The sequence below is a fragment of the Solea solea genome, chromosome 13 (assembly GCF_958295425.1).
Source record: "Solea solea chromosome 13, fSolSol10.1, whole genome shotgun sequence".
Lineage (NCBI taxonomy): Eukaryota > Metazoa > Chordata > Actinopteri > Pleuronectiformes > Soleidae > Solea > Solea solea.
The window spans coordinates 18,227,723-18,253,492 of NC_081146.1; the positions used below are offsets into that span (position 1 = coordinate 18,227,723).

General features: G+C 42.8%; 1 protein-coding gene across 4 annotated transcripts; it reads right to left on the reverse strand.

Moving 5' to 3' along the window:
- Positions 1-171: 171 nt before the first annotated feature.
- On the reverse strand, positions 172-25,013 carry klhl32 (kelch-like family member 32). Of its 4 annotated transcripts, none has more exons than XM_058646715.1 (11): positions 24,844-25,013; positions 23,433-23,543; positions 20,793-20,967; positions 16,310-16,417; positions 12,079-12,177; positions 9,014-9,229; positions 5,906-6,632; positions 5,679-5,737; positions 3,746-3,938; positions 2,112-2,206; positions 172-1,390 (listed from the first exon to the last, which is right to left on the reverse strand). In XM_058646715.1, the coding sequence occupies exons 2-11, from the start codon at positions 23,537-23,539 to the stop codon at positions 1,229-1,231; spliced, it is 1,941 nt and encodes a 646-aa protein (XP_058502698.1). In that variant the 5' UTR covers positions 23,540-23,543; positions 24,844-25,013; the 3' UTR covers positions 172-1,228. The 4 variants fall into 4 exon arrangements, with proteins under 4 accessions (XP_058502698.1, XP_058502697.1, XP_058502699.1 ...); XM_058646714.1 differs by having other exon boundaries at positions 20,793-20,970; XM_058646716.1 differs by lacking the exon at positions 23,433-23,543 and having other exon boundaries at positions 20,793-20,970.
- Positions 25,014-25,770: the final 757 nt, after the last annotated feature.

A 25,770-nucleotide genomic window follows, 5' to 3' on the forward strand; every position in this document is an offset into this window, starting at 1 on the left:
CTTCTCTCCCGCGGTATCAGAGGTGACTGGGGGATTTATAGAGATGCCTGGCAGCACAGGTGATGCTTTAAATTAGTGCTATTGCTGCTAAATAATTTGTTACACTCCCTTCTTTCCACCATCACAGCTAATAGCCATTTTCATTAAATACCTCTCGGCACCATTTATATATATATATGTAGCATCTTTATTCTGAAACCTTAAAATCCATCTGTTTTTCAGACACATTGTTACGTTGGACAGACGAGGAAAGTGCAGGGATCGTGTTTTCTCTCCATTTGGTGTGTTTGAAAATCTGCATAATGCTGTATTATTATCATCTCACATACACACTTTGGAGATTATACAGCAGATACTCTGTGAATCAATGACCAGACATTCTTTTAAACATAAACAGTTCCTGAGCATAATGAAAATCTCACACTCAGCTCCACAGGTCAATATCATACTCGCATACTATAGTGGTACTATACGGGGCTGCTGTTGTTGCAGGAAACTCTATTAATTTAACTTAATTTGAATCAAAACATTACACACTCATTTATGTATTGATTAGCTCAGCCTCAGGCGCTTCATACTTGTTTACCAGATATGTAAAATTGCATGCGAGTCGATGATGAAACAGGCTCGGTCCTCTTTATCTTGAAAAAAACAATGCAGCACATGTTTTTCAAGCCATCAAAGTGATTATAGTGGTTTAACTGACTTTTGTATATAGATATTTCAGCTAAAAGGCTCCTACATCCCTATAATGGGTTGAAAAAAAAACAAGGCAATTCACCAAAAGTCACTTAATTGGTAATAGGATTGGCATCGTGTTCCCTTTTTTTTTTTTTTTTTCTTGGGGAATTCTGATCCCTGCAGAGTTATGTTTTCTTAACTTGCACACAGTATCATCACTGGTCATCCTGAATGCTGCCTGTCTTTGGGGAAATACAACAGTAATGCTGTATTATTGTGACAGCTGTATGTGTCTGATTTTCCCCATAAGCCTGCAAAAATAACATGGCTCTTGTGAATCAGGAAAATCATGTTATTACATTTGGGTCTCAAAGAAATCCCTCTGCACTCGATACCAGAGAGGTGGCAGTTTCCAGATGATTACTAAGATCGAGGACGTTTTCTTTTTTTGAGAAAGTCACATTCGCCTGTCCAGAGTCCAGCAGAGGCTCCTCCCATGGTCTTTTATCATTTGTTCACGTTTTCTGACGCTTTGTTCATCAGTGGGTTAAACGGCACCTATTCTGTGATGAGGGACTTGTAGAGTTTGTAGGTTTGGGCAGGTGAAGTATGGAGCAGGCAGGAAACAAGTTGCTATACCGTTGGAGGCGAACGGCAACGTTGGCCCGTAGAAAACCTCCTCCTTCCCCTCCGTGCTCAGATCCAGCACCTGCAAACAAGACATAGGTGTTCTAATAGATTCCCTTCACTGAAACTTTTTGGAAATATGGCACAGGCATTCATGTTACAATAGCAGTTTTTGGCACCGTCGTCCAGTCTGCCCTGAAGTTGACTCTGATATCCTGACTGTTTTCCTCTAGCAACGCCACATGAGGGGTAATTACATGCAAAGATTAATAATACAACACGCTAATAACTCGTTTTATGGGTGAAATCTCAGAGGGTCAAGGTCAGAGAGGTCTAAATGTTTGTTGTTTGTTTCTAACTTATTAATATTCATAAATAATTATACAAATTCATCTTACTTTTAAGCCTGAATGTCTAAATCTAAATATACTGTCATCAGTTCTGAACATCAGTGTTTATTTGGTACTGCAGGAGCACAATATGTTTATTTGACTATGTCAAAATATTTGATAGTTGAATACATTCGTTCCAATAAATCTTTTTAACATTTTCTCACGCCTTCACTGTTACGGACGGATCCACTTTGTTAAAAATGTGAGTTAAAATGAGTCTCAGCCTCGGCTCCGCGCTGAAACAACACAAGACGTATGATGTATGTCTGCGCAGTCGATATTTCATAATTAGCCTACCGCTGTTTCACCTCGCTGTATGAGCAGCATATGAATCTACCACAGAATAACTTATTCGTGCCACATAGTATCTGTGAATTGTGAAGTATCAGAGAGTTGATCGATAAGTCTCACCTGAATGCACGCCAGAGGCTCGTTGGTCCAAATGGAGTACCCTCCAACCACATAGATCCTGTCATCATGGACAGCGATGCCGGACTCGTTTTGACCTGGGGAGGACAGAGCCGACACAATGCTTCACTGTGCCACGCAGAGGGCATTCTGACAATATGACTCTCCATGTCCCCCAGGAGACAGAGAGGGAGATAAATAGTGGGAGACAGGGGGGCGAGGGCAAGACGGTATGGAGATTTAAGATTGTAAGCTGCTGTTCTCTTCTGTGTGACTTTGTCTCAAACTTTCACAGACGCAATAGGAGGAAAGGAATATAAGGTCACGTGAACTTTAAACCCTGGCAGTCTTCATAAAAGGTGAAAGCAGAGCACTATACTCAATATAAGCACATCCTACTGCATGGAGATGACACTGTATCCAGTGTCTGTGCTCTATTCCCGATAGAAGGTTTTCAGTTCTATTACTTCTATTTCTAATCCACATTAAATACTCTGCACTAAGTTTAACTTGAGTTTGACACTTGGCTAATTCTGCTTCGTCAACACTGTTCTTTTCTGACGCAGCCAAAGTAGCTGCAACCGACTGTCACGTTGGCTCCCGCTGACAAGTCGACTGAAAACGATGGTAAAAAGAAAATAAGAATTTCAATTTTAAACTCTGCTTTCCAGCTCTGTTTTTGTTTTTGGCAAACTACCACCAGGCTCTTTAGCTGCTTTATAGTCCACAGTGTTACTGTGGTGCAGTTAGATCAGAGCTGCAGTAGGCAGAATCACTGGTGAGTTTCAACCACAGGTAATTAAAATACACACTTACAGCTCTCTGTCCTGAGCTCCTCTTATCTAATGACTTGAGGCAATCACTCCATCTCTGAAACTCACTGGAAAATACTGTGTAGATTTCCAGAAACTTTCCATGGGAACTTTAGTTGGGGAATTTTGTAAGGGATCTGCATTCAGAGGTTCTCTCTCTGAACTGTGATTGGACACGAAGTCCCCCGTCACTAACATGTGTCCTGATTGGTCAAAGCCTCGCACGACACTTGCATATTTAGCTGTGCAGCTGTAAACGGAGCCCAGAAGTGTTCTGCCCTCTCTTAGATCATGTGATTTACATGATGCTGAAAGGTCATTATGGAATCATTGATCTATAATGCCAAAAACATTTCCAGCTTACTCCACCTGTGATTCATGTTCACGTCTTCACACGAGGTGAAAGACACCGTAAATCTCTGTAGAGCTGAGGAAAACTGCACGTAATAATTCTCTGGATGTGTCGGCAGCGAGCAACCGCTTTCAAATGCAAGTTAAGAAATTGGAAGTACATTATTGCGGAAGTTTTCCAACTGGGAATTCACGCCAAAAGCAGCCAGGCAACGGGTCACTCATATACTGTACACTGTGTTTTATTGTCCATTTTCCTACGAATGGGAACATGATGCACAAATTTGATATCACGTTCTATTGAAGAGGACCTGAAACTGGTGAAAAACTGGATAATAGACTTCAATTCAATTTATTCTTATTATTGGGTTGGACTGTGTCCACTTTTAATATATGGTCTATGGTCTAACACTCAGCCATGAAGGATTTGGATGTTGTTCATGTTCACATGTGTGAATCCTTCACTTCACCCACCTGTGAGGAGGCTGAAGGAGCAGCGAGTCCACTGGTCCTGGTCCATGTTGTACGAGTCGATGTGGCGGACGAGGATGCGGTCGTTGTTGTAGTCCAGGTCATTGCCACCTAGCACGTAGAGCTGTCGTCTCACTGCCGCCATGACGTGGTAAACTCGCCTCTGCAGCATCGGACTGCGGGCCAACCACTGGTCCTGAGGAGGAGGAGGAGGAGGTGGTGGTGAAGAGTGGATAAGGTGGTTAAAGCAGATGGAAGGGAAGAAGTGAAAAAGAGAAAGTGATGTGATGCAGATGAGACATAGTACGTAGAGGGAGGGAGGGAGGGAGCGAGGGGGTGGAAAAGGGAAGGCGGATGAATAAGAAGATTAATATTTAAGCATATCCATGCATGGGTAATTGATGTATGCTCAGTGCTAGATAAATAACGTGACACTAGAGCTCTGGTTTGTACTAATGACTTCCCTCCCTATTTCTAATCATATGTTTCAGCCACTCCATTTTACACCGAGCATCCCTGCTCATTTCACTAAGTGTGCTGAAGCTTATTTTGTGTCGGTGTGTGTGTGCATGTGTGGGAGCGTGTGCGCTTGATTGAGGCAGAGAATGAGAGTGTGTGTGTGTGTGTGTGTCTCTGCTGGGAGCTGACGGGTGGCCATCTGTTGAGGGTAGAGTGGGTGGGGGTTGCTGTTGCTCTGGCAGGTGAATGTAGATTCATGGTGAATACAAATGAGACTCTCGCCCGCTCTCTTTCACTACCTTCTCTGCTTCCAACACCGGCAAACACGGACCCATATGGATATACACCTTACACTTATACACACTGCATTCCTCCATGCTATATATATATATATATATATATATATATATATATATATATATATATATACACATATATATATGTATATATGTATATGTATATATATATACACATATATATGTATATATATGTGTATATATATATATATATATATATATATATATATATATATATATATATATGCTATATATATCATATATATGATTATATATATTCTAAAGTAAGCTGCGGTGAGTTTCAGAAACTCTTATCTGGCTTTCTTTCTTTCCTGGGTGACTTTGGTTTCATTTCATTTCCATATGGTGTGAAAATCAATTAGTACACCCTGGCCTTGTTGTGTAATCCATCACCGTAAACATAAGGTCTGCATTAATGCTCTAAAAAACACTGATGTCTTTCAAGTGTGGCGTAGATTTTCAAAAATGGCGCCGCATGACATCACAACATTACCGTTACACGAGTGAAACCAAACGCAGCCTTAGCGTTCACTGTCAACTCAATTGTACTTCGATATACTATATATGTGTCAGTATTCAAAGGTCTCAGAGAACTTTGTGTGGATGAAATAAATATCTTCTTACTGTGGGAAAAAACTGTAGCAGAGAAAGAGGAGAGCAGTACAGTAGAACTCCTCCAGGACTGCTACTTTGTTTTGCAGGGAGATAAGTGAAAGCAGTAGGCAACGTGAACATGCTTTGCACAAGCAAACCCATATATGTGAAGTTCTGTGGACTCTCTTAACTAAATACTTTGCATTTGTATCATGGTTGTTTTATGTGTTTTTGTGTGGGAAGCACGCGCAAAACTTTTCTCACAAAAATGTTTTATAAATTGTTTTTGAGAAGGACTTTAGTGGCATTTATAAGAGGACAGATTTAAAAAAAAAAAATAATCTATATATTAAATGACTGTATTTCTTCACCTCAGTAGGAGAGCGGCTGAACAAAACTGAAAACTTGTCAACTGTTTTAACAAATATTTGACATTTGTTGACCTTGTCCGCCCCACGACCCTCATGTGGAGGATAAAGCGGTAGAAGACGGATGGATGCTTTTACAGTGTTAGCCAATGAGTGAACTTGTCTTGCTGTGTAAACTGCCAATGGCGTCGTGGTTACCTGTTCTGGATCATACACCATTAGTCGATTCTGGTACTGAGCTGTGTTCGTCACCCCACCTGTAACACAAACAAACAGCAGCCTGGGATTTTATCAGAAAGGAAAAAAAATATGCAGGAAACAGTAAACGTGAGTGTACATGAATGTATGCATCTGTGTGTGGAGAATGAAGGTAAAAAAATTATGCCTGCAGGAGAATGGCTGTCCATCTCCCTCATATTGTGTACCTGAGACCCACAGCAGGTTGTCAGCCACACAGCCGGCGTGGCAGGACAGTGAGCGGTCAAAGGGTTGGACAAACATCCATTTGTTCCTCTTGGGACAGTAGCGCTCCACAGAAGGCAGCACCTGCCTCAGCTCGTTCCTGCCCCCCACTGCATACAGGTACTGACCCAGAGCTCCCAGAACAAAGTGCTCTCTGCAGGCCTTCATGGGCGCTATTTCAGTCCATCGGTTGCCCCTGGGGTCGTACCTACAGGCCGTCCTTACAGCGCACGTCCTCCCGGTGGCGTGCTCCACCTCACCGCCCACAACAAATAGGAAGTTTCCCATGACCGCCACACAGTGGTGGCTGCGGCCAGTGGGCATGGGTGCCAGCTCGCTCCAGTTGGACCCGCCTGCGACGCGCACATGGTCCTGCGCTGCCGGGTTGAAGTACCGCAGCTCCCTGACTCTGCTCACCTCCCGCTTCCGTCCGCCAGCTATGTAAAGGGTGAGGGACTGGAAGCGCGGCCTGGTACGTGCCGACTGGCGCAGAGGCTGGGCAAAGGCGGCGTGATGGTAGTCTAGGGCCTCGTCCACCAGGGCGGCGGCAGTAGGACTGGACCGGACCAACGAGTGGCTGTTGGCAAGGTGGTGCAGGGTAGGGACGTCCATCAGGCCATAGCGGACATGTTGCAGAAGATCCTCGGTGTACTGGTAGCGACAGTCGTGTTCCAACCACAAAACGACCAACTAGAGGGAGCAAGAGAAAAGAAGTGTGATGACATCCCCACCTTTATGAAAAAGAATAGAGTAGTTAACTTGTTAAATCGGTTTTATGGACATCTATTGGCTTGTTGAGGCTGAGGCAAGCCCACACACACACACACACACACATTTTTTAATCAGCAGCATTCAATATGGAAACTGTAAATATCCACAGGCATCCTCTGTTTAATGCAGGCAAACACTGAAGGAATCCAGTGAAGGAATTTAATTGAACTTGAGAGCAGAGCGAGGTTATTTAGCTGCAACAAGGTGTAAATGTGGGCAAGATGACTGAAGATCACTGATGCCATTACCCGGGAAAACAAAGCGGGCTTGAGGAAAGTTAGTGCCTGTTAAACAAAGGCGAGTTTTGAGTCCAATGGAAAACAACAACAAGGATGACCGCGGATAAACATTGGATACAAATCACAGTCTTACAACGGAAACCATCACACGGCCTTTGGTGAATGATGTGTGCACAAAAGCTTCCCTTTATTTCCTCTTCAATCAGCACTTAAACTGTGAATATGCAACAAACATGCAAGACAGGATTGTCCTTTTGTGATATCAGTGCCACCCTCCTGCCTCTACCTCTGTTTCTTTATCGCTCACCCTGCCTCTCTCTCTCTTCCTCATAGCTCTGAAGTGACAGTGTGTGTGTGTGTCTGCACAATGGCAGCTGACTGTGAAGGTCACGCTGCATCACACAACTTCCTCGGGGCACAGAATAAATCAACTCCTTCTCCCTCCTTCCTCTCTGTATTGAAAGAGAAAGTGGGGAAAAGAGGGAGAGGGGAGAGAGAGAGAGAGAGAATGTGTGTGTATGTGTGAGTGAGGGGAAGAAATAGTGAGAGAGAACCATAAAGGGAGGGAGGAAGCTACAGAAGGGCAGAGCAAAGGATGGCAGAAAAAAGACCCCCAAAAAAACAAAGCCAGTGAAAATGTGATTTCCAGAGCATGAGAGACCCAAAGAAAACTCTGAGTGACAATGACTGACGGCCAAGCGATATCTCTCCTGTATTGGTGTGCACAGACCCCCACCCAACACCTCCTCACACCCCCACTCTTTCGAAACGACAGCCCTCGCTTGCCATTCGCTTCCGTCTGATGCCCAAATTAACCTTCTGGGCGAAGTGAAGGAGGCCCAAAGCAGCCTAATCAGAGGCTGATTATGGCAGCGGCGGCTGGCTAAAGGGTCAGGGTAATTGTGCCATCAGAGGCCTGATTGTTTTCAATCAGACGGGCGGCCGAGTGACAGCTGGGGGATTGGGGCCCTGATGGAGCCGCAGTGGGCCTAATCAGAGAAGAGAAGGAGAGAGGGAGAGAGATCTGGCGGTGGAGGTGGAGGGGTGTGGGAGGATGGGAGGCTGATTGGTGCAAATGAACAGTCAAAACGGCAAAGTCTCCAACCTGCACTGCCGCTTCACTTCCACAGTCCAAGCACTTCATCACGCGCGCACTCGCACTTAAATGCATCGACTGACGGTCTCTCGCACGCAGCGACACATCCAGAAGCATGCTATGATGTGGAGATGGGAGTGTTAAAGAGATAGTTCACTTTTTGTATGAGGTATTGACTCGTTATGAAGACTGACATGGCCAAGTGCCCTGCTGAAGGAGCAGCCGCTTCCATGATCTGGCCTGGACACGCGGATGCCAGCAGACATGGAAGGAAAAGCAGATTTTTGGTGATTAAACAAAAAGGCTCACCTAACACAAATCGACACCTGCTTCTGTCTTCAGTGTCTTAGAAATATGTTTGTCACATCCTTTCCTGACACATTGTAAACCACTTTCTTTCCAGCAATTTCCAGGGACTTTTTAAACTCACAGGGACACAGGACGTGCTGTTCTCCTGCTGCCTAATTTGGTAAGTTTGTGTCATTGAGGTCACTTCAAACAATCAGTTTTCATGTTTCCAGAAAAGAAAAAAAACGATTTTTCAGATATCATAGACTTAAGCAGGTATAGATCAGTGACTAAAATCTGTCTTTCCATCCGTCCCCACAGGCAGTCATGTTAGAATTTGGAGCTAGTGTCGATAATGTGTCAAAACTACCATGAACTATCCCTTTAAGTTGTTTATTTGTGTTATAAGTTGACCCATGCAATTCTGCAAGAGCGTGAGTGTTGTTATTAATCAAAACATCGCGTGAACACTACACATTTAATCTGCATCTCCTCATGTCTCTGGTTGCAAGGAAATCCTGGGACCTGCCAACACACATGTTCTGCCTCATAAGGACCAGGTTTTGGTCTCCATGAGGACTACTGTCCTGACAATGTCAGTGTTTATAGAGTTAGAAAGAGGTAAGAAATACAAGTACGTACACACACACACACACATGCTCGCACACTTCCACTACCTTCCATATCTCCTCCTCACTCAGGGAGGTGAGGCGGTCGCTCTTCAGCACCTCCCTGAGGAGGCGGTAGGGCAGCTGCAGGGCCTCTTCCTGTCGGCTCTGGCTCAGCTCAGACAGATGCTCCACCAGGAAGCCCACCACGGCCTCCTCCAAGGTGGGGAGGTGGAACAGGTCAGCCACGCGGTACAGTTCCAGGTAGTTCACGCTGCCCAGTTCCTGCAGGATGAATAAATAAAGTCAATCATGGTCGCTAATAGAAATAACCTATACAGTAATACAATGACAGCATAACTCATCCTCTCATTGAAAAAAAAATCATGAAACGGTAACAGCTCCTGTCTGTCCTCTAAATTGTGATATGTGTGCACAAAATATTTATGTTTCAAATTGAATTTCATTAGTGCTAACAAACGATGTCATAATCATAAATACTTTAAATGTGCTTAAATGCTCCTTACGGCAAAACCCAACCCTTAAGCAAAACCCTTTTGATTCTTGTTTCTGTAGGAGAATACCACATATGCTGCACGTGAGATGATTGTGATTCCCACAGTTGGACGTCAAAATAAGCTGTGAGCAAATGTGGACACAGACGAGAGGAGGAAAAGGAGCAATGCAATAAAAATGAGGTCTGACTAGTGGAATAAGACTGCCATCTTCTGGCTGTCCTGCACACGCATCAGCGAGTGCATCTCCTCCGAGTGCCATTCACCCTAGAATAATGCAACATCTCAATATCCACGATTAATTGAATCGGAATATATAACATTTAAATGAACTTTAAAGTTAATATTGAAATTATGAATGATGTAGAAACATCAACTACACACACGGCAAGTGACACTGTTTCACTTGAAAGTCAAGGACTTATAGAAATACACAGTCAAGTGGGGTATTGAGCAGCTCTTCAGTATCCAATTAAGTTAATTCCGCACATGAGCATCCATCATATTGGTGGATGGAAGTGGGTGATTGTGATCGGCCGATATATCTACTTACTCAGTCAGAGGGTGCAGTGTGTATTGGTAAATCGATGTTATTGGTCTGGGCCCTACCTACTATTATTGACCCGAGCCAAACAGCACTTTCATCAGTCAACTGCCGAGTGTGACTCGTGCGATGAGTGCACACATGCGGCATGTTAATCTGTTAAAGAGATGACCAAACACAAAAACTCATGGCTTATTCATCGGGGTGTTGCTGTTCAGATTAACATATTTGCTGATCAACACAAACTGAAATAATAAAAAAAAAACATGAGGCTTTTCCAGCCACCAGGTGGCACAGTAGAGCAAAAGTTTACCTTTTTGATTAAAAAGATTGGTCTGGTAACTGGATCTGAGGACACTATCACTATTCACAAGATAAAACAACACATGGAATCATTACAGTAGCAACACAAAGGCAACAAATGTAAAGGAGTTCATTATTAAACTGTGTGTAAAATAGCTGCATGTAGTTCTACAACAGCTTCAGTCTGATTTGTTTTCATCCACAACAGTTTTTGGTCTCCGGCAGACTAATAATAATAATATACAGGGAAAAGGCAACAGGATGACCTAGTTCACGAGGAGCTCTGGCACCTTCGCTGACTCATATCAAACCTGCTAAATGAAAGCAACAGAATCTGACCAGAGGACCTTTTTTGTCCCCTTCCCTTAATCTCCCTGTGCACGAGGACACACTGATAATCAGTGGCGCTTTGCTGTGTTGTGATTATATTTGACAGTAAAGTTGGGAGTGATATTTAGCTCGGAGGGGGATGTACATCAGCACAAAAAGAAAACCATGAAACTGGGACAACACTAGCCTGACTCTGCCAAAAGATCATATAAATCCACCTACTGGCAGCTCAAGCAGCCTCTGATGAATGCGCTAGCCTACATTTGATCAGAGGAACAATCCTCCAAACTGTCAGTTTACCCAGGCAGGAAATAAGCAGAAAAAACACACAGTATAACACTTGCTTTCTCAAGCACAACTTGTTTTGTTACAGATTGTGTTGCTTTGGGATGCAGCTAACCGACCTATGGCTAGTTTGTGCTAAGTTAAACAAAGAGAAATATCTCAAAAGGTGTACATTTACATGTTTGTTATAGACTGTAAAAACAGTGGTTTCTTGTCATCATATACTGCAAGGTTTCTCAATCCTGCCCGCTCCAACACACCTGATTCAAATAAAGGGCTCGTTATCAGGTTTCTGCTGGGGTTGCTGATTAGCTGATCATTTGAATCAGGTGTGTTTGGAGCAGGGAAACATCTAGAACATGCAGGGCAGTGGGTCTGATATAAGATTTATTATTTCCCTTAGGGAAATTGTTTCTCTGCATTTGACCCATCCTAGAATTAGGTGTGGGCTGCCACACTGAGTAGCGCCCAGGGAGCAATGGGGGTTGGGTACCTTGCTCAGGAGTACCCCAGCCCTTTTGACCTGGTGGGGACTTGAACCGGTGATTTTCCAGTTACAAGCCAAGTTCCCTTTCCACTTGGCCACGGGTTGCTGATATAGTGTGACTGCAGCTAGAAAGGTTGTTTTTTTTCCTTGACAGAAATCAGGGAGGATCATATTCAATACTCATTTTACATGCTGTTATCCCAGTTTGGTCACCTTTTCCAGTGAATGCATTAGTGACCAGGGTTGTACAAAGAGAAATCTGAATTTGACAAAAAATGTGTCCAGATTCCTGTCTTTATCTTGATTTTTCTCAGGTACACAGACACATCTGACATAAGGGAGTCAAAAGTACACAGGATACACAATGTTATCACCACTCTTGTCTTTTAGCAATCTCGGAATCTTGCTATAGAGTCGGATTATTATTTTTATCCCAATCCTAATCCATGTTGTTTGCAGAAAGAGGATGGTGCATAGTTTAGTTTAGTAGATGTGTGTTGTCAGCTGGAAGTCGAATGAATGGAAGTCGAACTGTTTTTAGGGTTAGGCATTTAGTTGTGAAGATTAAGGTTAGGGTAAGGGGCTAGGGAATGCATTATGTCTATGAGGTTTCCTTACGAGGATAGAAAAACAAGTATGTGTGTGTGTGTGTGTGTGTGTGTGTATATACCTGGACGAGGTAGTGAGAGCAGAGGCTCAGCAGCTCCAGCAGCTGAAGGTGGCTGCCTGCAGACAGAACATCCTGGATCACTGCCGGCTCCAGCAGAATCTGGGATAAACCAGAACAAACCACATCACACACGGTTTCTTTTTGAACTGTATTATCAGTATTTACTTTATTTATACACACGACTGCGCATACATGGGTCAGTACTCTACCACATCCTGTTATCTTTTGGCTCAAAGAGGAAAAAACATTGGTTTGTCTTATGACCATTTGCTGAAAGGTTTATCGAACCGAGTGGCATATTGTTTTTTTTTTCCTTTTTCTTGAACAAGCACCTGGCAATAACAAGCTTGTCCCTGGGCAGGAGCTGTTGTGTCACAGATACATAGCAATGCAGACATTTAAGTCTGGTTCTGCTCGCAGATTTCTTCCTGTTAAAAGAAAGTTGTTTTTCTGTCCACTGACACCAGATACTTGAACTGTTGGGTTTCTTAATGTATAACATATATAATATATTGGATTGTTTCCTGGTTTTTCTTAATATTTTTAATATTGGAGAGTTGTGATATCCTACAAACTTTAATGATAAGTGTTATATTTTCTATCATGTGATGATGCATTTTATGTTGAAAGCACAATTGTACACTGAGTGAGATAAACTGTCGTTTTGATTAGCACCTGTGGTTGAGCAGTTATAGTAACCTAATCATATAAAGTTTAATTTTATTAATCCCCTTAGGGAAAGTATTCCTCTGTATTTGACCCATCCTAGAATTAGGAGCAGTGGGCTGCCACCCGGGGAGTGGGCTGCACCCTGCCGCCCGGGGAGCATTGGGGGTTGGGTACCTTGCTCAGGAGTACCCCAGCCCTTTTTGGCCAGGTAGGGATTTGAACTGGCAACCCTCCGGTTACAAGTCAAGTTCCCTTTCCACTTGGCCATTGGCTGCCAATATGTATGTGTATATATATGTATATATATATATATATATATATATATGTATATATATATATATATATATGTATATATACATATATATGTATATATATATATATGTGTATATATATATATATATATATATATATGTGTGTATATATATATATATACAGTATATAACCACCTCATTTCCTCACTAATATGTTTGAAAAACATATGTTGAGGTTTATGAAACAATAGTGTTTCATAAACCTCGACATTTGAAACTGTAGTTTGCTTTGAATCTAGTTTTCATCTCACTATATTTCATCCAGTCTTTCTTCAAAAATCAGGAATCAGTTTAGGGAGACCCTCATTTTGAATGATGCTGAGCACGAACAGCAACATCAAGGCAAAACAGAAAAACAAAACAAAACCATACACACAAAGTAATTGCTGGCAAACAGTAGCTGGCTGCCGGTGGACACTTATTATGTAAGCACCGAAAATGTGCAAGTGGCGCAGGATAATCTAGTTTTAGAACACGCCACCAGATATTGCGGCACTGATACTGAATGCAGTCTTCCCAAGTTCAATCCTGGCACAAAGTACCTGAAAGACTAGTGTTCCTATGTAACAAGAATTTAATATACGAGGTCATTAAAGATAAAGAGATGCTAATAATGAATGTGAGAGAAGACCAAACTAAAATGATCATATACTACTATACCAATATGTTTAGAAAATTCTTTCTATATTCCAGGTTATTTAAAAATGACATTACTTTACCATTCACTCACACATTCATACAGCACATCTTTTTCATACCCATTCACACTCTGTCCACACACCCATCAGGAGCAACGTGGGGTTAAGTGTCTAGACTAGCGGAGCTGGGAATCGAACGCTCTACCTTCCATTTGAAAGACGACTGGCTCTCTACCACTCAGCCACAGTAACAAAAACACCCCATGAATGTGCTTCAGTCACCTTTATCAGTGTCTCAACAGAAGCAAGATGTTTACACAATTATTACAGCATTGATTCTGCCAAAATGCTCCCGTTGAGCAGATTGAACAGAAGCTAGAATTATCTGCTGACAACTCTCCGCCCCCCCCATATTTCCTCCATATTGCAGAACCACTGTGTATGATATAGAGCGCTGTAACTCAGCCAAGTGATACGGCTAAGCTCTTGGGAGCATTGCCAGGTAATGTGAATTGTACAAAGGTTAAACTGCCATTTTTGTAACAGCACCACATGGAGTTAAACATCCCATTAATCATGGACGTAATATCCCAATCAGGCTAGACACGCCGTGTGTGTGTGTGTGTGTGTGTCCTCGTATGCCGCGCACTCACCTATTCCACATGTAATTTAGTTTAAAATTAGATTTTAAAAGGCAGGGACAAACCTTGCCTGCCCTACATACTGTAAATACATGGAGCTGTGAAAGGTTTGCCTGAAATGCCTGCTCTCGTTATTTATGAAAAAACTAAAAAAAAATCCCCACCTTTATTAATTCAGCAGATACAGCTTTCTTCAGGTGATCGTACTAACTGACGTAAATAAACCTGTTAATCTGCTTTGGTGCTTACAGAGGCTTATAGTGGCATTTTTGAGACGTATTTCTTCTTTTTTCTATTTACAAGAAACTCCATGACCTTTTCAGCCAGTGCCAAACCAGGCCTCGTTCTGCTAAAGTTACATCAGCATGACGTTGTAAATACAGAGTGCGTGCGCTCGAACACTTGAAAACGCGCGGTGCATCATGAGGAGAATTGGACAACAGCGGCCACGGACTGTTTAGCAGCTCAAGTCTAACATTAAACATGCAAAGCTGCAACAGTTAGTATTGAGAATTCCCGACTGATTAGAAAGTGTGTTTAAAAAAAAAAAAAAAAAAAGTGATGTGTCCCAGGAGCGTCATGGGGTTTGATAACTGATAAATGATATGATTTACAGAAACTGTTGTTTCTACAATGTTTGGGGATAAACATATTGCTCTCATCTCATCTGCTATCATCTCCTCTGGGCAGACAGTAGCTGAGCCAAGCAAAGCAGGGCGGCTTTCAAGCCTGCTGTTGACCTACTTACGCTGCCTAACTGATTCACTCTTTGCTCATTTCCACTGTGGAAATAAAATTAGGAGCAATTACAAAGTTCCTGGCCTCTCAGTACACTGCATAATCTGCTAGGCTGCTTATTGGACCAAGAATGAGAATAAAAAAAAAAAGACTGAGGAACATTATTAGAAATAATCACACATGCTGCGCAGGTTGTGATCGTGCTGCTTACAATCAGTGTCCCTTTTTTTTACTTTTTTAAATTAAATATTGATTCCTCTTCAGTTTCCTGTTCAGTAGTGTGATGACGGTTTTGCAGAGGTTTGATCAATCAGTTTATAAAGTAACATCTAACATCTGTACATCCCAAAATAAACACAGGATCCGGAGGCGCACTGCAGCGGAGACTAATGCTGCTGAGATTAGAAGTGGTTCTCTCTAAAATCCATGTTGTGATTTACTTTGGTGATGCTCTTGCCGGTGGTGAGGCACGGTATCGCAACAAGTGCAGACTTTACTTGACTATTTTTCTATTTTTTGCCACTTCATCCTTGTTGTCAAGTACATCTACAGGGGAAATTGTGTTGTGTTTTTTTTTAACTCTAATAGTAGCAGTAATTTGCTGAGCCCAAAGACCGTATGAATAAAGGACATAATATTCTCTGGGTTCAGGAAGTGAAGCCAATTGAATGACTCTCAAACACTACTTTTAGGTCGTCATTGCAGCATTATTTCCATTTAGTAAATTACGGTTCCTTTTAGAGTCAAATAGACCAGTATGTCCCTCGTTTTTTTTTATATTTATTTGATTTTATTTCACCTTTCTTTGACCAGATAAAGCCCATTGAGATCAAAATCTCTTTTCCAACGCTGACCTGGCCAGGAGAGTCAGCAGCACACAATCATCACAAATAGTACAGATTTAGAAAACAGGTTACAAACAATCATTTTAGACAAAACCAGCTTACAAAATAGAGTTGAGGTCACAGTAATCATTTAAAAACCACATGATGATGATGTTATCTAAGGGTCCGCTTGAACACAAAATAATACTTTTCAGGGGGTTTATCCTTGTAATATATATACATATGTGTATATATATATATATATATATATATATATATATATATATATATATATATACATATATATATATACATAGATATATAGATATCTTTAAATCAATCCAATTGTGGCCCAATTCCCAATACAAATATATTAGGAACCAGTTGTGTTAGCTGATGCTCGTGCTCACCTGTCCGGTGTAGGCGAAGTCTAAAGCATGCTTCAGTCCAACGCTGGTCACTCCTTGCAGAGTCACTTCGTCTGCTTCACTCTCCACCATGCACAAGCTGAACATGGCCTGGTGACAGTCAAAGGATGGTGGTCAGCTGAGGGAGAACTACTGCACAGAACATCACAAATAATTTAGATATTTTGTCTGGCATTTGTTGGAAAGTGTCCGACATTCACTTCCTTATCGCCAGGAAAGGCACCTACAAGAAGAATTCATTCCCATAGCTATAAACCCTTTAAATCAACTTTTTATGAACAATCAAATCCAATTTAAAAATTTAAAAACCACTAAAAGAATTTTAAAATGAACCCTAAAGTGCACGGGCAGCCAGTGGAGTGAGGCTAAAATAGGTGTCTGCACTGTACGTGCTCCACATTGCATTTATTCATGCCTCTTATCCTCGTTTCGAAAAATGAATTTGAACTTGTTTTTAGACATATTCACTCAATGTGTAGTCTAAAAAAAAAAAAAGTCTGTGCTGCATGATTTTAGTTGTCATGTTGTTATGTTGTGTGTCGAGCTAACGCTAAAGAAGATTTCCTGTTACGACAGAAAATACACTTTTCTGATTCTATCCATGGTAAAATAATAATAATAATAATAATAATCCATTGCAGTCGTTCACTGTTGATTCCAGGGCTGATTATATTATATAAAAGCTATATGAATAGGCTCCTTTATCAATGTGCACATGCTGCAGAAAGGCAACAGCCTCAGAGTTGATCTAACTGTGCCAGACACAACATAGAGCCACTCTGTTTTAATTTACCTGTTTCAGCCCCTGGAGGTCAGCAGTAATAAATAGCACAATCAGTACTTCCTGTTACACAGCCCCTCTGTCTTTCTCTCTCCCTCCGCTTCACACGTACACAGACACACGTGTGCATCACACTCGTGTGAAATCAGAGCAGCGGGTGCTGTGACTGCAGTCTGGCCCCGCTGAGCGCGAGTTCGGCTTGCTGCTTGCCAATCATAGCTATTGACTGGTGTCACATCATGAGGGAATGACAGAGCCATTGATCATGGCAGACCAACGGGGCACAGCGGTGTGGAAGAGGGGGCGGGGAGTGAAAGGAGGAGGGCGACGGATCAGATGTAGCCACAGTGAACATCTCCAATACAAGTCTTCTTTGTAGTTTTGAGGGACAGGAAGGTTGTGCAGCTTCACTTGGTGTTTGTCACAAACCAAACGGCTGCCATCTGTTGTTTTTGAAAGTTATTGTTGACAGTGTAGTGGCAGCTTCTTTCCCCCACAGTCTACTGGCCTCAGAATAGTCATTCAGCCAAAGTCCAATCACTTATCTCCTCTTTTTGACTGGGTGTATAACTGCATTATGAGCTTCAAAGGCCCCCAGACTGCCAAGTTTGCGTGTAGGAGCACCACCTGACAAGGCCCCCCCCCCAGACTGCTGATTTTTAAGCAAGCCCCGCACATCTCTCCACCACAGAGCTCAGCCTTGTTGATTTACCACTGCGCTAATTAAAAATCAAGTGGTCCACTGAACACAGGAGGGCCTGTGGCCAAATCTGGGGGTGTGATCGTAGTGTGAGCTGTAGTCAGAGTTTAAAACACAGACATTTCGCTAGAGACGTAAAAAAAAAAACAGCCTTTACATCCCCCCCCCCCCCCCCCCCCCCCACTGTGTGCATTTCCCATGTCAGAAAGTGAGGGTGAGAGAGAGGACACTCCAGTGTCTGCAGAGCTGTTCACCACCAGCATCCATGCTCCTGACCTTGGTGGAGGAGGGAGCTGAGGGAGCGCTGGTGGTGACGGATGGCCCCCTCTGACTTGGGATATAGATCCAGCGCAGAGAAACACTGAGCAGCTCACTGCAGTCCTTTCACATGATGCTGCAGTGTCGCACTGAGCATGACCTGATGTGTGTCTGCAAGAGGGAATCATTCCAGAGAGGACTCAAGACTCCCTAACACACTCAGTGAAATATTACAGTACTCAGTGAGGTCGAGTCACGTTTTGGCACATCTCTCTATCTGCCTGTCGATACACTACTTACAGGCAGATACAGTATTTCACAACATGAAGAGCAAGCTGCCAGAAAAGGGCAATACCACAGACTCGAGGTGCCACATTTTTACGATTTGACCCTGCTAAAGTCGTTAATTACGTAACATTTACAAACGTCAATTAATTAGGGCTGCATGTATATGGATTATTTTCAATATTGATTCATCTGTCAGTAATTCTCTCAATGAATCAATGATGAGTGTGACCCGACACATGTCAGGAAATGGTGGCCAATGTAAATCTGTGCTGCCCAAGCCTCGAAATGACACGTCCTCAAATGTCTTTGAATTCAGTTTGACGTGTCAGACGAGCGAAGAAACCAGATGTCAAGGAGTTAACGAATGAATCGTATGAGTTTGTGATGCATGTAGTAGTATTTTGTAACGCCTATGTGTGCTTGACTCTATTAGTTGATTATTAATTCGTTGACCTCCATGGTTAAGCTAATTCAAGCTTGTCACTTTTAACACACACTTTACTTTTCAGCACTTTTTGAAGGTAGGTCTGTTAATCATTATGTCCAGTAGCCAGTGATTCATTATTTTTGACATAAAGGCAAAAGAACAGAGAGTCCTGTAACTTGATGAACAACCACTGTATTCTTCACCTTTTCCGTATTATTGTATATACCGTACAGTATATCTGTAGATATACAATATGCAAACACACCGTTCTTTTAGCAGCCTTTTATGTCCTTGAGAGGCTAGAAGTTCCCGTAAAAATGTGCTCGACACGTTTTTGTCGTTGCAAATCTGAAAGGAAATACACTTTTTTTTTTGGGGGGTTGTGCACTGCAGACGACGGTGGCAATCAAAGCCTCACTCACCCCATGGAGGATCAATTTACAGATTTACAGAGGATCAAATGATCAAATCGAGCTATTAAAAGAAAGCACAGAAAGGCCGAGAGAAGAGATTTGTTATAAATGATGTGGTCCCAACTAAATGCAGTACAATCCTGTAGCGTTGTCTTCATGAAGCAGTAAAAGCCAGAGCAGAGTGACGGTGGTTGCACATACAGTAATAGCTTTTCATATGAGTTCTATCCTGACTACAGGGCTTGAAGACAACATTTATCTATGGAGTGTATTGTGTGTATAGTGCAAGTAATTGTGTAGTGTAAGTGTATAGTGCTTGAGAGTGTGTTTGTGTGTGTGCGTGCGTTTAGGATGCTGGTGTGAGTGTTTTGGCAACATCCCCCTGAGCTGTCCAGACATTTTAGTGGTGTGTAGGCATTGGAAGGGACAGGTGACACATTCAGGACAAGTCCCAGATAAACAGCCCACGCTCGCTCAGGTATTTCATTACAATCTCTCATGTCCACTGGGCTGGATAATGTGTTATAATCACTGCAACTGTGCAGGACGGAGACACAGGAGGAGAGAGAGGTACAGCGCACGCCTTCTTCACCTGAGCAAATGAACTAAATGACACCGAGCGGCGGAGTTACATCACCAACCAAAGATAATGTCAAAGCCCCGAAGAGGAACGGGGGAAGTGGAGTGAGTTTTCCCCCGAATACAGTAACGAGCTGATTTAATCATCTGAGTGCTGGAACGCGGCGTTTCTCGGCTCAGCCGGGACCCGAGAGACTGGCATTTAAAAACGGAGCGTGACGAACAAAAGAAGAACAAAAGTGACGAGGATGAACAAAAGGAGGAGAGGAGTGTGACTCGCCCACCTTCAGCGCGGTGTGGAGAGAAGTAAAAATAACCGGCAACACACACACAAACATTCACACGGGAGGAATAATCCCTCAGCAATTTAGACATATTTAATCTGCCTCTCATTTTCAAGAGGGATTAATTGCTACTTCCTAATCTGCTCTGTGTCCCTGAATCTCATCTGTGCACTTTCCCCCCCCATGCGGCCTGTCTCAGAAAATCTCCGACCGCATGGGTTTACCTTCAGCTACAAACCTCTCGTTGAGAGATCACACAAAAACAAACGGGCTTGTGAAGGATGAGCTCCTGAAGGACTTTCTATTTAGTTTGAAGCTGCCTGCACTTTTTAGAATTTTAGAAATTTAGAATTCTTTGGCAAATTTTAGTTTTTCTTATTTGCAGCGTCACTGAGAGATAACCCTGCATGAATATTGCCTGCTAATGAGGTTCTTTCACATGGATCCCTGGCAGTAAGACAGGTTTAATTGTGCCAATTCTAACAATCCACCAGTCCAGAAGATTGTTACATAACACAGTGTATTATTGTCACCTCTCTCTCTCTCTCTCTCTCTTTCCCTCTCATCAGCATTGAGCTGCACTGCCTGAGCGTTACCTGCTTTTTATAGAAGTGCAGTCTTTTCTATCAGTCTAACAACTGTACATGTAAAATGTGTGTGTGTTCACTTGTAAGGCTCCTGTTCAGCTGTAAATGTCACGTTTTTCCCAGGTATGGAACACAGCCGAGGACTCACCCTGAAGTAATCGCTGCATGCTGCCAGGACGGCTTTATGGGCGTGGAACTTCTGCTCGCCGGCCACCAGCGTGACATCACACAGCAGACCGTCCTTTCTCTGCTGGTTGAGGGCGGAGAGGACCAAGTCCTGATGGGACTTTGACTGGCAGAGCCTCTGTCCTGTCAGCATCTCCCTACTTCACACACACACAAACACACGTGGAAAACACAAAGTACAAGTTATATAACAATACATATACTTCTTATAACACTACCACCTCATCGCCCCTCAAGAGTGGCATTTCAGGTAGAAGACCCAGGTTCGAGACCCGGTCGGAACAAGGGCCTTTCTGCATGTTCTCCCTGTGTGTGCGTGGGTGTTCTCTGGTTTCCTCCCACAGTCCAAAAACATGCAATATAATGGGGATTAGGTGAGTGGTTGTTTGTCTCTCTATATGTGGCCCTGTGATGGACCGGCGATCCGACCAGGGTGTACCTCGCCTATCGCCCTATGTCATATGAGATCGGCACAGCATACCCGCAACCCTCATGTGAAGGATAAAGCAGTAGAAAATGGATAGATGGACGGGTTACAGATCTTGTTGAGAGGGCACATGGTGGAGTGACTAGAACTGTTGCCTCACAGCTAGAAGGTTTGCATGTTCTTCCCGTGTAAGTACCCGGTAGTGAAGTGGACTGTAGGTGGTTTTACTATCGGCTACTACTGTTGGCTCCAGCTCCCCCTGCGACCCTCATGTTAAAGCATTAGACAATGAGTGAGTGAGTGAGATCTTGTTGTCGAACTGTACGGATCATTTGCCATGACTTTTGACCACGTTTCAGCCACAAGCTTAGTCTGCTAACAGGCTAATATAAGAACATTGTATCTGCAAAACACTGTCGCTGTGAGCTGGATTGGAATAAGGACAGAGTTTTATCTACAGTGTAGTTATGTGTCGGTTGTTCTGTGCACTGGCTCTTTGTATGTATAGATTATATTTAGTATGATTGAAAAATGTAAGTTTGACTATGGTAGGAGTAAGAGCCAGCACTACCATCACTCCTATGGTGAAATGTGTAACGCCTCATGGGTGGTCCACAGGATGTGACACCCATGATGACCATTTCTATTATTGAAACTGTAGCAGGGATGAATACAATATAATATAGACCAGCTAAACTTTACTAATCACATGAAATGTTTTTTTATGACGTTTTTTTTTTTTTTTTTATATGAGTATCTGCCCATTTGTGCTGTCTCGTGGTTCTTAAGTCAGATTCCTCATGGTGGATGGGACAAAAATCTCAGAACTCATCTTAAAACTGGGACTGACTGACTGACTGTGTGCTGTGGACCCAAGTCGAAGCAATATGCCTCGTTTCTTTCGAAACCCGTTGTCTTTCCTCATGCTCATCCATCATCAGCGCACCAGTCGATCTATCAAGTCCATCTCTGTCCACTTACAGTCCCGAGCCGTCACACTTAATGCTGCTGTCTGCAGCGAGGCTCGTTCTGTCACCGTCATGGTAAAGGGTTGTAAGACAGAGGAAATAGTGGGTGTGTGGCGGTGCATGTGTGCGATATGAGCCGGCAGTAGGATGAATGATGAGTCAGGGCTGTTTGCTTGATAGTCCCGATTCTGCCGGAGGGCGAGCCGATGGGAGATAAGGACAAAATGGACGGCTCTGAAGAGAGATGGAATAATGGTGATGAATATGTGAAAATAAATGTATAAAAATATCTTTAACCTCTCGGTTGAAGCCGAGGACGACGTGTGCACATTTAAATGGCCACTTCTGTCATGTCATATTTCAGTATCATTTCAGCTGGCATGGTGATTTTACATCACATGCAGGTCTCCACAAATAACGGATGCATTTCCCATCATGTAATGAACACTTTAGCTTTTTTTTCCCCCCATGTCTTTTCAACTTCAGGTCCCAAATGTGCGCAACAAGCTTGACAAATACAATACAGTATTGTTATTATTGGATGAGTAGTACATCCTGTGACTAATTAGATGAAATTAGTCCAGCATATTTGAGTGGCGTACACTGTCATCTACCACAGGAGGTGGATTTCTTAAATCCTGTCCATGATCGCTTTATTTTATATTCGTTTTGGCAATCCATGTTTATCTTATCGTTAAGTAATCCCCAATATATCATCAAACCTATTAATGAACTGGCGCGATACATGTATTGATTGTGTAGCTTAAGTCTGAGATTCGTCTGTGCTATATTTTAGAGCTCCTCTGTTGATAACAACAAACAACAGCAACACATAAACAAGCAACAGAGTTGCACTGGGTGACATTTCTCCTCCATTTGTGATGAACAAAGGGAACCATAGCTTATCATGAGTCGGTCCATTCTAAATACACAGACAGGCTGTACTGACAGTTTTTGAGGAATGGAATAGCACATTCACAAAATACAGAATTTACTTCTCACAGTGGTTTCTCCTCTTGTTAAACCTCCACTAACAATAAGATGGTTTATTTTTAGAGAAAGCTACAGTAGTAGAGTCTGCACACTGCAAATGCTTATTGTGAATACAGTATTGGCTACTTAAAGGTGATTTACTCTCTGCAACCTCATCTTTAATTAAGAATCAATGCACAATATGTATGCACAAACAGACCACACCACCACCTACCTGAGGCTGGGTCCAGAAGGCATACCCCTGTAGACAGAGGGAGGGGAAACGGTGGTGGAGGTGCTATTGTATGTTGTTCCCGAGGACAGCAGTCTCCTCACATACATCAGCCTGACAAGACAGAAGAGCGCGTCAGCTTTACTCAGTCAAGACACTCAACCCAGTCACCCCGAGACAGCCTCCTGTGCAAAGGGTGGAGCGACGCAGCCATGTGTCACAGCTAATACTGACTCCTTCCTTCCTTTCCTCAGAACAACTGGTGTTGACTTTGACAATTCTTCTTCTCGTGATTCATCTCGGACAGCCATGGGCAGCAAGACCATGGAGACGGAGAACAACAATGCTCAACACTTCTCACAAACAAGCGTCCGAATTACACCTCCAAGTCCTACTGGTGTAGCTACAACCTTGACATAATGTGCAACACACCTGAATCTGATACCCCACGCTCTCCAGTGACATAATATCCAGCAGCACTGGAGGGAAACAGAGGTCAGAAAGCTTGCTCCAGGTATTCTAAGTGAAACACCACTCACTACTCACCCACTGTACAATAAGTCATTCCAGATCCACTCATATTTCTACTTTATAGATGGAAGCCTGTTTGTTTATGTGGATCCCCTTAAGTGTAGGCTGGGCTGAGTGTTCTATTGGCTGCTCTTGAGTACAGTCCCCAGCAAGATGTAGTCATTGATCCGTCCATCAGTGACCTTCAGACACAAGGCTACAGGCAAGTGCTACTCATTTAAATGGAGATGTGCTGAGGTATATCCTAGTCCAGCCATGATATGCATGCTGCACATAACATCCCATACGTCCTGATGATATGGTTCTGACAAAGGAAATATTAGAATTATACTGTTTGCAAACCACACCAGGTAGATAGATAGACATATAGATAGATAGACAGATAGATAGATAGATAGATAGATAGATAGATAGATAGATAGATAGATAGATAGTTAACCAACAGCAGGCCGTTGCTCCAAGAAAAACACCCCTCCACTGAGTGAGTATAAATCTCCTGAGTGAAAACAACCACATTGGTAAGTGTTGTCTTTTACGCACAAGCGACATTTAGGATTTACGCACGAACTGACTGACCTGGGTACAATGGAGAGGGTTTGGGTTGCCAGAGGAGCAGACACCATTAGTGCATTAACTGTCACGTTCCAAAAAAGCTCCCAGCTGTCAAAAAGGTTTCCTAGCAACAGGCCGGCGCCTCGGTTCACAAACTGTTGGGACGGAGAGCAGAGCAGCCTCCCCCGTACGAGCACAACATAATCCTGTTGCATCCATCGCAGAGCGCGCACTCACGCACACACATTCTGTTTAGAGCCGATTTCTGCTTTGAATGAGCCCACTAAGCTCACAGCTCCCTCTTATCTTCATGTGCCACAAGCTTACGCACCTCGTATGAATGTGTTGTGAATCAGTACCGTCCTCTTTGGCGGCGCTACCGTTACAAATGTCATCTGATGTCCGAGCTTAGTCCAGTTTGCGTCCGCGGCAAGTAGAAGACAGACAGACTGACAGACAGGGCGCAGCGGCGGACAGATGTGCTCTGCTATCACAGGCACTTTATTGGTTTACACTGTAGCACCTAATTGTTACATTATAGACCCGCCCCTATACAGCGGTCACATGCATGTAGTCACACAGAGGGGATACAGCGCCGCCAGGTGGTTGATTTGGATACATCCGTTTTTGAATGGATTTCTCGGTTTGCGACCCTTCATAGTAAAATTATTTTTTGTTCAAAAATATCTACGACACCGTGTTATACTTTTTATACATGTGCTGTATGCATATTTTAATAGCAAATATTTATGAGCAAATATTTATGAGAAATAGTCAAATATTTAATATTCTGTGGCAGTGTTTTTCTTATGGGCTTTTATGTTGTTTTGTCATGTGATTTGAATGGATTTATTAATTTGAGTAAATCTGTGTTTTTGTGATAGTGTGTGTGATAGAAGTCACACACTTTTCATGGGAAAACTATATTGTGCTGCTTTATATTTAATCTTCCTGTTTTCCATGGAAAACTCGTACAGCCCCCTGTTGCTGTTATTGTAAACCTGGTTTTACAAAACAAAATGAGGTCTACATTAATAGTCCTGTCTACATTGATATATAAATCCCATATTTTTAATAAAAACGTCATACTTTTCCCATTTAGATATGGAAATCCAAGTACTGCTGCTCTGGTCTGGGATTGTCTCATCGTTTATCTGCCATCCGCATTCATGCTGCTTTCAAATGCTGTCTGTAAATCCCTGTTATCTAACTATCGTCAAAACAATTTCCACTGAAAAGCACACATATAGACAATATA